This window comes from Carassius auratus, chromosome 32, assembly GCF_003368295.1.
Source record: "Carassius auratus strain Wakin chromosome 32, ASM336829v1, whole genome shotgun sequence".
NCBI lineage: Eukaryota > Metazoa > Chordata > Actinopteri > Cypriniformes > Cyprinidae > Carassius > Carassius auratus.
The window spans coordinates 13,277,774-13,290,609 of record NC_039274.1 but is presented as its reverse complement, the minus strand read 5'-3'; the positions used below and the strand labels follow the sequence as shown (position 1 = coordinate 13,290,609).

At 33.7% G+C, this 12,836-nt stretch overlaps 1 protein-coding gene across 1 annotated transcript; it reads right to left on the bottom strand.

Moving 5' to 3' along the window:
• Positions 1 to 2,773: 2,773 nt before the first annotated feature.
• On the bottom strand, positions 2,774 to 12,354 carry LOC113051621 (gamma-glutamyl hydrolase-like). Its single transcript, XM_026215520.1, has 9 exons — positions 12,106 to 12,354; positions 11,903 to 12,011; positions 8,574 to 8,624; positions 8,417 to 8,501; positions 5,073 to 5,211; positions 4,705 to 4,811; positions 3,923 to 4,013; positions 3,680 to 3,814; positions 2,774 to 3,526 (listed from the first exon to the last, which is right to left on the bottom strand). Exons 1-9 carry the CDS (start codon positions 12,203 to 12,205, stop codon positions 3,405 to 3,407), a joined length of 939 nt encoding a protein of 312 aa, XP_026071305.1. The 5' UTR covers positions 12,206 to 12,354; the 3' UTR covers positions 2,774 to 3,404.
• Between the last annotated feature and the right edge of the window lie 482 nt (positions 12,355 to 12,836).

The following is a 12,836-nucleotide window of genomic DNA, read 5'->3' as shown; positions in this document are numbered from 1 at the left end:
TTTTTTTTTTTTTTTTTTTTTTTTGTCTTTGGTGTCTCTGTGTACTGGAAGCTTATGTCACTAAAACAAATTCCTTGTATGCGCAAACATACTTGGCAATAAAGCTCTTTCTGATTCTGATTCTGATAATATTTTTTATAGACAGTTTCAATTTGTGTTAAGTCCAGGCCTTTCTTCTAAAATACACCTGGATTTATTTATATGTTGAGAGTAGAAACAGAGCGATATCATGCGAGGTGTTCGTTCGTGTGTGCGCTGAAACAAACTGGGTACCCGGCTGGCTTGCTACCAAACATGTACGCGAGCTCGCTTCCATTCAGTAATAAAAACATGGGGAAATGCAAGTTTTCAGACCAATTTTCGCAAAAGATTGAAAATTTTCGTAATTGCCACAACATTTCCGCATAATTTGGGCTTAGAAGCACCCCGTGACATCATTGCGATGCGCATTCAGTCAAAGAAAGGCCTCTTGAAATTGACTTCATCCAGTGTTCTGATTTTTTTTACTAGAAATGTATGCAAATGTCTCAGTGTCTCGTCTTAATCTGGAGGTTTAGCATGGCTCTGATAAAGCCAAACATAAATTATAGGGATTTTGTTAAAATTATTTTATTGTATGTTTAATCGTATCCTGAGTACCACCAGTAGTGAGCCACAGCTGGAGAACCAATGATCTAACTTTGACAAAACAGTCTTGACATATCTGTCACTGTCAAATGTAGCCCAACACTTGGCTCATATTTTAATTTAGGATAATAATGCTATAATTATAGACTAAGGTTGTCTAATAAAGAAATAAGCCCTGCGAAGCAATGTTTTCTGCGAAGCTTTGTCCAAAACTATGGACAAAGGCCCATTGTGACAACTTGATTAATCCCCCCGCTTTACTTAAATGTATCAGCTGAATTTATTTTAATAACACCTGTGCTTACTTCACGACCACCTCTTTTATAGATTGCTCTAACATCAGACTTACTGACTAATGATCTATGAAGAAGATGTTTCCTTCCTCTTCTGTCTTTATTTCTATTCTTGTCTCTGTGGGCAGTTTTTGAGTCCAGTGTTGATGTTAAGTTATAATGACCTGTTACATTGTGATGCAATATGTTTAATTAATGCCACCACAGTTGCAGATTGAAGTCACGATGGTATTAAAAAAATAGTTTGAAGTTATTAAAAAAGGTAGTAAAAGGTATTAAATTCAACTTAAGAAGTTCTACATACCCTGGGGACGAATATAAAGAGATAAGAATAATAAAGTGGTATTATTCATCAGAGACCCAAGGCCTAAAATAACAAATAAAACCAATCTAATAAAATATAACCGTAATATAAATAATCTGTCACAAAGAAAAAAAAGAACATAGTCAACATAACCTAACTACTCTTTAGTCGTGTTTCTCCTCGTCTTTGGAATTCTCTCCCAGTCAACATCCGTAATTCAGACTCTTTAGCTCAATTTAAAGTCAAACTTAAAACTAATTTATTCAGAACTTCTTATCTTCTATGATTACTTTGTGCACTCAAGCCCAGTATTTTTTTTTTCTTATTTATTTATTATCATTGCTGTTTTTTATTGACATTGTTATTTGCTGTTATTTTCTGTTTTAATATTGTTACTGTTATTAGTTGTTGTACGGTGACCTTGAGTGGTTTGAAAGGTGCCTTAAATAAAATGCATTATTATTATTATTAAACAAAACAAAAAAACATGGTAGAAATGAGATTTAAACCAAAGGGCAGGTCTCCTCTACATTATTACCACATTCCAAAGGAAACAAACAATCAAAAGAAAACTCAAAAACATTAACAATACATTTTGGTCTGGCGGCTAACAGGGAGTCTGGATCAGTTTAACCGGCCTGAAGTCACACCTCCCCTTCTGAAGAACGGAAGAGGCATTTTAAAAGGAACGCCAGCTGATCACCCAATTACCTGTGATAGAAGGCAGCACTCTTAGTAAATCGGCAATGATCTGAAACTCAAAAAAGAAAACAGAAACAGAACACAAGTATTATGAAAACACAATGAAAAACATCATAACGTAACACTGCATTAATTACAAATCTTGAAATGTTTCAGGGAACACTATTGACAGCTCCATTTCCACTTCAACTAGTTGGTTACAGGGTTTTAAATGAACACTTGGCAAGCATCAAATGTGAATAAAAATTGGCGAGTAGAAGAACCTTGGATAGTTGGCTTATTTTAGATTGGATGAAAGAATGATTGATTAATATGTGGCATGACTTTTCTTTATTAAAAAGGTATTCTGTGAATGTTGATTCTCTTTGATTCACTCACAGGGAGTGGGAAGAAGGAAAAGTGTTAATATTTGATGACTCATTCAAGCGTGAAGTCTGGCAGGAAGCAGAAAGCTACAGACTCATCTTCATTGTGGATGCCTGGCACTCAGAACTCACTCAATTACAGAGCCAGACTTTGTCACCAATATAGAAGATTTGTCCAAAAACTGAGTTTTGAAAAGTAGGTTCACAGCCAGTCTGAGTGACAGATTTACTATTCTTAGCCATTCACAGATTTCATAAATCACAAATATCTATTGTGCTTTCCTGTGGTGTAGATTGCAAGGCAATGTGAATGTATAAATCTTATGATTGAAACGATGGATTTAGAAGTTGAAGGGCTTTAAAAGGACAGTTCAGCTAATATTCAAGATCTTAATTCAAGATATTTAAAATCATGTTTCAGAGGGATGTTTTTAGGTGTCAACAGTAAAATTAAAGAAAGAATAAGGATTAAAACATAGACATTTGAGATTTAAATCTTTTATTAGATTGAAGGGTTAGAAGGGTATAAGAAGGGTTACCTTTAGTGAAATAACAGTACAATGAGATGCATTTGCTCTTTCTTACTGAAAAAAGTAGACCTCAGTCACTTTTATAGATAGGTGAATACATAAATGAGCATATGTTTTGGCTATAAGAGATGTATGCACAGCCATAAAAAAGAAGAAGAAAAAAAAATGTTGTGCCTTTTCCAACCTTGGAAACTATTCTGTTAAGGTCATGTGTACTTGGGAGACCAGCTAAGAAAATGTACAGGTCTTCAAACAAAAGAAATGTGACTTTTATTTTTTTTTATTTTTTTGGTGAAATGTTATGTTTTCTTCAGAAACATTACAAGCACACTTTATTAACAATACTAATTCTGCAAGATTTTTGTATACGTTTGTTTACATAATTTCATCATGCCAATATTTGGTATTGTTTGGGAAGATTACAATTTTGAGACATTGAAAAAAAAAAAAAAATTATCTAAATTATAATTCATTTTGATTTGATCTTTTTCATGTATGTGAAGTTCCAAATTGAAAGTTAAATGAAATAATAAAAAGAAATTAAAAATGCTAATAAAGACAGAAGTACATTTAAAGAATTATCCTAATCAAAATAATATTTCTGTTCAAATGCACTTTGGGTTCCAGTGTATTCAGGTTTGTAGTTATAGATCAAAGCTTTCTCCTCTTCCTCTGTACTAGGAAAGCTATGAAAATTTTTCCTTGCTGTAAAAACAACAAAATAAAGAAAAGTTAGTCTGTGAAGGTCTAACTTCTCAATTTGATAATTCGTTGCAATCAAGGAATCAAATTTAATTAACAGCTAGTAAAAACACATTGTATGTTGCTCAATAGTAGTAGTAGTAGTATTAACCATACCTTCATTCACAAAAAAGTAAGCCATGTAGAATGAGGTCTTAATGGCTGAAGGTGTGTGGGGAATATAAGGCCGGGTCCACTCAAAAGCATTTTTCTCTGGATGCCATTGAGTAGCATAGATAGGGAAATTATATGCTGTGGATATGAACAGAAACAATAAATGGCAATGTTGCTCAATAGAGAGAGGTGAAAAGTACAGTCTATATGCTTCCTCTATCAACCCATCTGATTATCATCACTCACCTTCCATTGTGGACACAAACTCCTTTTGTCCATCTGTATTGGTACTTAAAACTCTGTAGAAACATTTCAGGGACTTACTCTTGGTAAATTTCTGGATTAAAAGGTTTGGAAATGCCTCATTTTAGTTCATCGAGCAAAAACAAATATATACATTTGTGATGTTATTTTTAATTATATATTTTTTACATTGCAGTTTTAAAATAACCCTCTAAAATTAACATTGCCATCCATCATATGAATATTGCAGTACTGGACCTATTTTCCTGTGAGAACTAAAACATCTCACTGTCACCTCTGTTTGACCAGACCAGATCACAGACATGATGTTTAGGTTGTGCATTATCTATAATAGATAATGTCTGGTGATATCGTAAAGTGATAAACTATAACTAAATTTAGTGAATACATTCCAAACAATCTATTAGACACTGTATTAGACACTGTTTTCTAATAAATAAATGTGTATTCTTTTCCTGTTGTGTACAACTGGGTACCAGTAAAGCACACAATGCAGAAAAGTTAATTATTTGAAAATAATTATTAAATGAAAAGTTTAATAAAATGTAACACCAATTTGTTAATCATTTTTTTTATATATTGTTAATTTAATCACTAGATTCATTTTGTTGTAGATACCAAGAGACCCAACATATATGGTTATTTTCATGGCAAGATTGATATATTTTAAAAGAAACAACTAGTAGTATCACAGTAGTAATGAAAACAACAATTGAGAAAAATAAATCAGCGTTGAATGTTGATAGTAATATTTGACACGCTACCTCTGTAGTAAGACTCCATTGATGAGAGTTCTCTGTGAGTGGTTCTGTTTCCAGCGATTTCATGAGGTCTACAGGGAAGTCTTTGAACATTCTACTGTCTCTAACATCTAAACAGCATTGGATAAATGAATAATATCTATATATTTATGATGACTACAACACTTATTTGAGAAATGTATACTAGCCACACTGCAGCGGTACCTGACAATTAAGTTACATTACTGAGTACCAAGTTAATAGTCAATTTTTATGAATATTTTATTATTATTTTTTTTATTATTTAATACTGGAGGTAAGCGGACAATGTACTCGCATTGACCATTTTATATAAAATTTTTCAGTTAAATGTTATGTAAACAGGGCTTTACCGTCTGTGAAGTTCAGTGGCAAGGCGATACCACTAGTGTCGGTGCGGGACAACAGCGACTTTCTCCTTGTTAGAAATGTGAGCATTTCAAATCCTAAACAAGTTCCCCATATAGGGAAATAATCACCTTTTGAATTGGCCTGTTAACACACACACACAGACAGACACACACACATTTTATTTAATACAATTGAATTAAATCAATTGGAAAAATTGGTTGGAAAATTTATATTACACTAACAAATTGTACTGAATAAAAGAAGCACCAAACAACAAAATGCAGTGTGTGTGTGTGTAAAATGAAGATCATTGTGACTCATCATGATTTTCACAAAATTGACTATAAACCCACAGTCTGACCTCTGCAGCTTTATTAAAGGGTCATGAAACCCCAGACTATTTTTCTGAGATTTAAACAGATGTGTTTATGTTGAACATCATAGATGACATTGTTATTATTCAAGAGTTCTAACTGTTGGAGAAAACTGGTTAAATAAGCTTTTTTGCACTATTTTCATCTTATGGGTTTAAAATCTACATCGAGTTGAGGTCAAAATTGGCATGACATGGACTATAGTCAGGGGTGCACAAACAGGTGCATCTCAATAAATTTGAATGTTGTGAAAAAAAAAATTTTTTCTCAGTAATTCAACACAAATTGTGAAACTTGTATATAAAAAATTAAATAAAATCAATGCACACAGACTGAATAAGTTTAAGTCTTTGGTTCTTTTAATTGTGATGAATTTGGCTCACATTTAACGAAAAACCCACCAAAAATCTCAACAAATTAGAATATGGTGACATGCCAAACAGCTAATCAACTCAAAACACCTGCAAAGGTTTCCTGAACCTTCAAAATAGTCTCTCAGGCTATGTCCACACGAAGCCGGAGCTTACCCCAATCTGATCTTTTTTTTCCCCTCATTAAAAAAAAAATCCTGTCCACATGGCGTCATATCAAGAAATATCTACTTCCACACAAAACCAGTGAAACCGACTGAAAACGATGTAGTATATGCCAGATCAGTATGTGTCGCTATAAATTTGCCACAGAGATACACTGAAAATGAAGAAGAAAACTTAAAGCATGTGCATACACCTTGTGCGCTGTAAACAAACCATTGTTGTTGTTGCTCTTTACATGACGTATCGGTGTCTGAATAAGGTCGACCCGTGGGGTAAGGACATCATCATTTCAGAAAATATACGAAAACACAAAGACAACGTTTTCAGATTTATCCACATGGGACCCGGTTTAAAAAAAATAGCGGGTTCACCTTTTGAAACACCGGATCTGTTTGGACGATACACCTATCTGATAAAAAATTAGTGCGTATTCAAAGAAATGCATCTCCATGTGGACGGGGCCTCAGTTTGGTTCACTAGACTACACAATCATGGGGAAGACTGCTGATCTGACAGTTCTCCAGAAGACAATCATTGACAGCCTTCACAAGGAGGGCAAGACACAAAAATTCATTGCCAAAGAAGCTGGCTGTTCACAGAGTGCTGTATCCAATCGTGTTAATAGAAAGTTGAGTGGAAGGAAAAAGTGTGGAAGAAAACCAACCGAGAGAACCACAGCCTTATGAGGATTGTCAAGCAAAATCGATTCAAGAATTTGAGTGAACTTCACAAGGAATGGACTGAGGCTGGGGTCAAGGCATCAAGAGCCACCACACACAGACATGTCAAGGAGTTTGGCTACAGTTGTCGTATTCCTCTTGTTAAGCAACTCCTGAACCACAGACAACGTCAGTGGTGTCTTACCTGGACTAAGGAGAAGAAGAACTGGACTGTTGCCCAGTGATGCAAAGCCCTTTTATCAGATGAGAGCAAGTTTTGTATTCCATTTGGAAACCAAGTTCCTAGGGTCTGGAAGAAGGGTGGAGAAGCTCATAGACCAAGTCGCTTGAAGTCCAGTAAGAGAGCGTGCAGAAAAATGAAGCGCAAAGGCAATACGGTGTCGCAAGCTCAAACTAGACTGACACGCAAAATAAAAGCAGCGCTGTAGAGAAATGAATAGATATGACCATGGAAAATATGTATTGCAAAATCATTGCTTTGGCGCGGTTTCATGTATGTTTTGCAATTCTTAATTTTTGTTTGCAAAAAGCAAATTTATTTTCCTCAATACTTCAATTTTCGTTAACAAAACTTTATTTTCTTTTGCAAATCGTAATTTCTTTGCATATATATAAGGCGTTATTTTGACTCCATAAGTGGCAAATGCTTTAAATGTTACAGATGTAAACGCACTTACAGACTGTGAGTCAGAACAGAACATTGTAGTCTTCTCTCCCAGGATCAGGAAACAGTCCTCCATAAAATCTACTGCACACATCTGAATATTTGTGTTGAACTGTTCTGGAATAGTGATGCAAATACAACTTAACCGCTAATTTCTATTTATGTCCTCTTTTGAAAGGCCAAACTAAGTTTGTTCGCTTTTGCAATGAAACAACATCTCCATAACATGGCATCGGAGACGAAAGCAAGAATAAAACTTAAGCCTTCTTTCTTTGCATGAACATTTATTTGGGCGGCATTATGCAAATCTTCCCACATGTGGGGGGGTGTTTAAATGATGCATTTTAGGAGGCCGTAACTTTTGTAAAGAATATCTCTTTGGGTTTGAGACTTTAGTCTTCGCTACTTTTTATATCTTCTTTATGCACCAAGAGCTTGTAACACTCCAAAGAGAAAGGAAAACATGAAATTGCATTATATGACCCCTTTAATTATTCACAACAGAATGTGTTGATTTGCTGTGACAGAGCTTCAGACTGCAAAACTGCGTACATCAAATGAGAGAAACATTTATGGATCGAAGGAAAGTTGTTTTTGCTTTGTAATAAGAGTTCGACACAGATGCGATTCATTCACTTAGTGAATGTGACCATTTTTACAGCTCTGTGACAACCCATCAAAAGACTTATACAAGCACCACAGAATAAACCTAAAGTTATCAGTGGTCAAACAGCACGTTCATATAATGTTTGAGTGCAAATGGCTGTGCATTTATTTGTGATTTAAACTCGATGCAAGCGAAATGAAACTGTTTCCCCTTTCCCCCTCCACTCCACAGCGCACCACGCCCACTTTTTTTCTTAGCGTTTTTTACAACTGTGGTGAGAAATAAATAGTGTTGAAACAGGGTTTCATGACCCTTTAAAATTGAATTTTATTTAAAAAGTTCTCCAAATTAAACATTAACCTTACCTAGTATTTTACATTACTATCAATGTTTAAAGGTGTTGCTTAATGTTTAAAAAATGTAGGCTACTTTGGATTGATTGCTATGCTAAATATTTTTACCAAATGGACCATTAGTACACTAACCTCAAGAGCAAGTCTGTAGAAAATGTTAGCTGCTTTGGAATAGCCAGATGATTTTATACTGACTCCACCTCCAGGAAAAAGAACTCTAGATTCAGAGAAAAGGTGTTACAAATACCTTATTGTAATTACTGCTATAATTATAAAAGAATTTACTCACCCATTTATGAATTTGAAGAGCCTTCTGTACTCATCATCTGACTTATTTATCCTAAATACATATTTTAAAAACAAGTTTCTTTAGTGTTGAGAGTGCCTACAGAGTCAGTAACTGACATGTTACTGACAGTGACAGTAACTGTACTTCATTTACTTTATGAAAGTAATGTAACTGATTACATTTTATTCATACACTTTTTTTTCTCAGTAACTGTGACAGATGGAAGTTACATTTATTTTGTAATTAAATTATGTAATTTAGTTACATGTAACTAGTTACTCCCCAACACTGATTAATTTATGTGATAATAAATAGACACCACTTCTAAAATAAACACGAGATGTGATATGTGACATACTATTTATTAAATGTTAGTTCTGTCAATAATTAAATAATAATAATAATCGAATTAATTACACAATGTGGTGATTAAATTAATCTAAATAATCACATATTAATTGCAAGTAAAATTTGGTTGAGAAATTAGAGACAAAAGATTATTTAAAGCCATTATTGTGTTACATGAGTAGAACATTAAAGTGCAGTCAGTTAGGTTAACATAATTTAGTAAAGTGATCTCCACTTTGAAAAAAAAAAAAAACATGATTAATGTAACCATTTTAAAGTAAAAAAGGATGTTTTGTTATAGCTTTTGGACCAAGGGCACTGCCATCTTGCCGTACCACCGTATGTGATGTCACGGGATTGGTTCGCTCCGATGGCCAGTGCAATAATATTTAAGATAATATTTAATAATATTTAAGAAATAAAAAGTATTTCTTTACATTTTGAGCACACAAATGTTATTTTAACACACAAAGAATTAGATTTTCACCATAATTTGGATGAATATTCAAAATCAAACTGTCTATATGTTAAGTTTTGATTGTGGTATCCCAAACATTGTTTTGATAATGCAAGGCACAACGTGATGTAAACAAAAAACGCTTCATACAATATCATTCATGTCACATTTTATTGTTTTACATTGACTGGTTCACCAGTTGTATGTATCATATTTTATGTTCACATGCTAATACAATTAGCTTCCTTGCTGTTAACATGACGCAGTGTTTAACTAATCACCTATTCGGGGCCCGTTTTCAGAAAGAATGTTAACCATGAAATGAGGGAAACTCTAGGTTCTCTGTTTCAGAATGGGAGATTTGCCAAACCCGAGGAAGCAGGGTAAGTCAAGCCTGTTCCTTAAAGAGAGGTAACTTATACTCAGAGTTTCTTTCGGTCTACTCCCCCTTTTTTAAACACTTCATTAGTGCACACTGGAAAAAAACTCTTCCTACTAATTTTCTTATATAAGAAAATTATATAAGATACTTAGTCTTGTTTCCTGGGGGGATCAAAATTAAGTGCATTTTACTTAAGTAAAATTATATGCCAGTGTGGTAATAAAAATAATCTTAATGCAAATGGTCTCTATTACTAAGTGTAAATCTACTGTAGCTCCGCCCTCCATCGACACATAAGGTTAAATATGGCACATGTGAATAATGGCTTCAATGGTGTAGGCAGTAATGTTTGGGCACAGAAAACTAGCTTGTAACGCCATCGATTGGGTTCTTCTCACTTTTCCCATCACATGTCACATTAGAATTTATTTTCAATAAAAATGAACAAAATTTTCTAAAAGTGGAAGTAAAGTGCCTAACGAGTTTTAATAATGATACAACTATTTATAATTGTTATAAATATAATCATTTACAATCTGTTATTATTGCATCCCGTTAATGTACTGAGGTGCAAATGTATCTGCCAGTATAACGTATAACTAGCATCTAATTATTATTTAACTTTACATTATTTAGCCTGTTGCAAAGAACTGCTACTTTTACATGGTAAATAGAATTTATCATGATTTTCACTGTATATTTTTTCTGTAAATAGCATCTAGAGCTACTTGCACTTAACCTACTGTAAATAGGATATATCGCTAAGAAAATATGTTAATACCACTTAATGTAAATAGTCACTGCCATATTTTTCTTACTCTATTGGCAGATCATTTGTAAAATTTAAAAATGCTCTTAAAATATTATTATTAATATTATTATTTTATTAAATAATTTTTGCCCATGAGATACCATAAAAATGATAAGCTATTAGTACATTAATCTAACATTCTGCGGTTTTCATCTGTGATATTATAACACTGACAAGAATTACATTTGTATCGAGTCTGAAGTATGCAGACGGCTTTTTGGTGGGAGCTGTTGCCATGGTGAATCATAATATCAGCGCTCCATTGATAATGGCTTTTTAGTTGTGGTGCACACGCTTAATTTCATTAAACTAACTCATTTCAGAGATTTTAATGTGGTACTCACGCGTTGTGAATGTGATTGATCATTTCTGTACATGCCGGTGGTGGCACCACACACACACACACACAACAAAGTCACAGCTCGGCTCGGACAGCACGTAAGTAGGCTACCAAATTGAGCTTTCTTTCTTGCCTTCATCAGCAAATGCACACAAAGCACTGACAGTCTTGAGGAGTATCCACATAAACAAGAATTTTTTCCGACCCTCACTTTACCTCAAACCAGCAGGTTCATGACTTCTTCAACCCCTAATAGGTCCTACTCCTGGGTGCCATCGCCATATATATTCTACTGCATAGGTAATTGCACTTATTATGGACTAAACAGTGCTTTCAAGGTCATCTTCCGCTATTTCAAAACAAGCATGTGTTCAAAATGTAAAATGTAAAGAAATGCTTATATTATAGCACTTGCCATCAGATCGAACCAATCCCGTGATGTCAAATGCGGTGGTACGGCAAGATGTTGGCGCTCTTGCTCCAAAAGTTATAACAAAACAACCTTTTTTTCTTTAAAATGGTTACATTAATCATGTTTGTTGTGATTAACATTTAGCCATGTCTTAAACTGAATGCAAACTCGACTGACTCCTTCATTTCCACTTTAAATATATATTACAAAAATTAGCTTTCAAAATATTTTTTTAATTGTTTTTACTCAAAAAATAAATAAACAATTATATATATATATATAGCAAGTTTTTGTAAAAATAATAATTATATATATATATATATATTTAAGTTGTATTTTACTGTCCAAAAAATAAACAGTTGTATAATAAAAGAATACTATTGCAATACATTTTCTGTACAAAAAAAGAGCATTTTTATGAATGCCAATCCTATGTTTTAAATTGCATATTGCTTCCACAAAACCGTAGTCTCTGCGCAGAAAGCCATTGCGAACTAAGTTAATGTTTATGCTGCAAGTAGACATTTTTTTTTTTTTAATCGAAAAAAACAATTTCTCTATCTAGTGTTCTTTTCTTACATTACAGGCACCACCCGAGCTCCAGCAGATTCCAGAAACTTAACATAGGACGCCGCGATATATGAGTTTCTATGAGGCTTCGGGGAACGCACTTCCTGGGCAAGAACACCTAGACAAAATTTAGACATGGTTTACTTCATGGAATATGTAATCATAATACATTGACTTGAAACTAGCATGCACTTTAATGCGTTACAACTCACCGATTATTGGTCTTTCATTCGTTTTTATTGGTGTTCCGATACAGTTAGCAAACACGGCATTTGAAAATATAAAAAGGCAGGCAAGGTAGATTTGAATCATGTTTTCTTTTGACTGGAATTGTTGTGTTTTCTCTTGTGAAGTTGTGACTGTTCAAGCTCTTTTCCGCGTTTATCCAAGTGACGTCCCGTGTGACTCCATTGGTCATTTGAGTGACACCTACAGTCCGTTCATGGAGTTACTTTATACTGCATGCAAAATCTGTAAAACATCATATAAGTAATACCCATTTTTCTGTTATGTAACATTTATAGCACGATACTTTGTTAAATAGGCTATGAGCAAACACTCTAAAAAAAAAAAAAAAAAAAAAACTTTCTTGCACATGTAAATGCACACGTCAAATAGGCGTCGTATGTTTGCTATCAGGGATGATTTCAGCATAAAAAAAAAATCACACTACTGTGATGGGGTTTCTAATACATCTTTATATATATATATATATATATATATATATATATATATATATATATATATATATATATATATATAGCTGCCGAGTGAGTGACTACATCATTTTCTCCTGTCACTATACTGTAATTAATTTACCTTTATTGTTTCCTGTTTTGGAGATTTGGAAATGCACCAGTGGATGTTTACAGTTGAAGCAAAGAGGAATGCAAAAATATGTTTGCTACGTCTCCCATATCTCTTGTTAATGCAGATTTTTTCC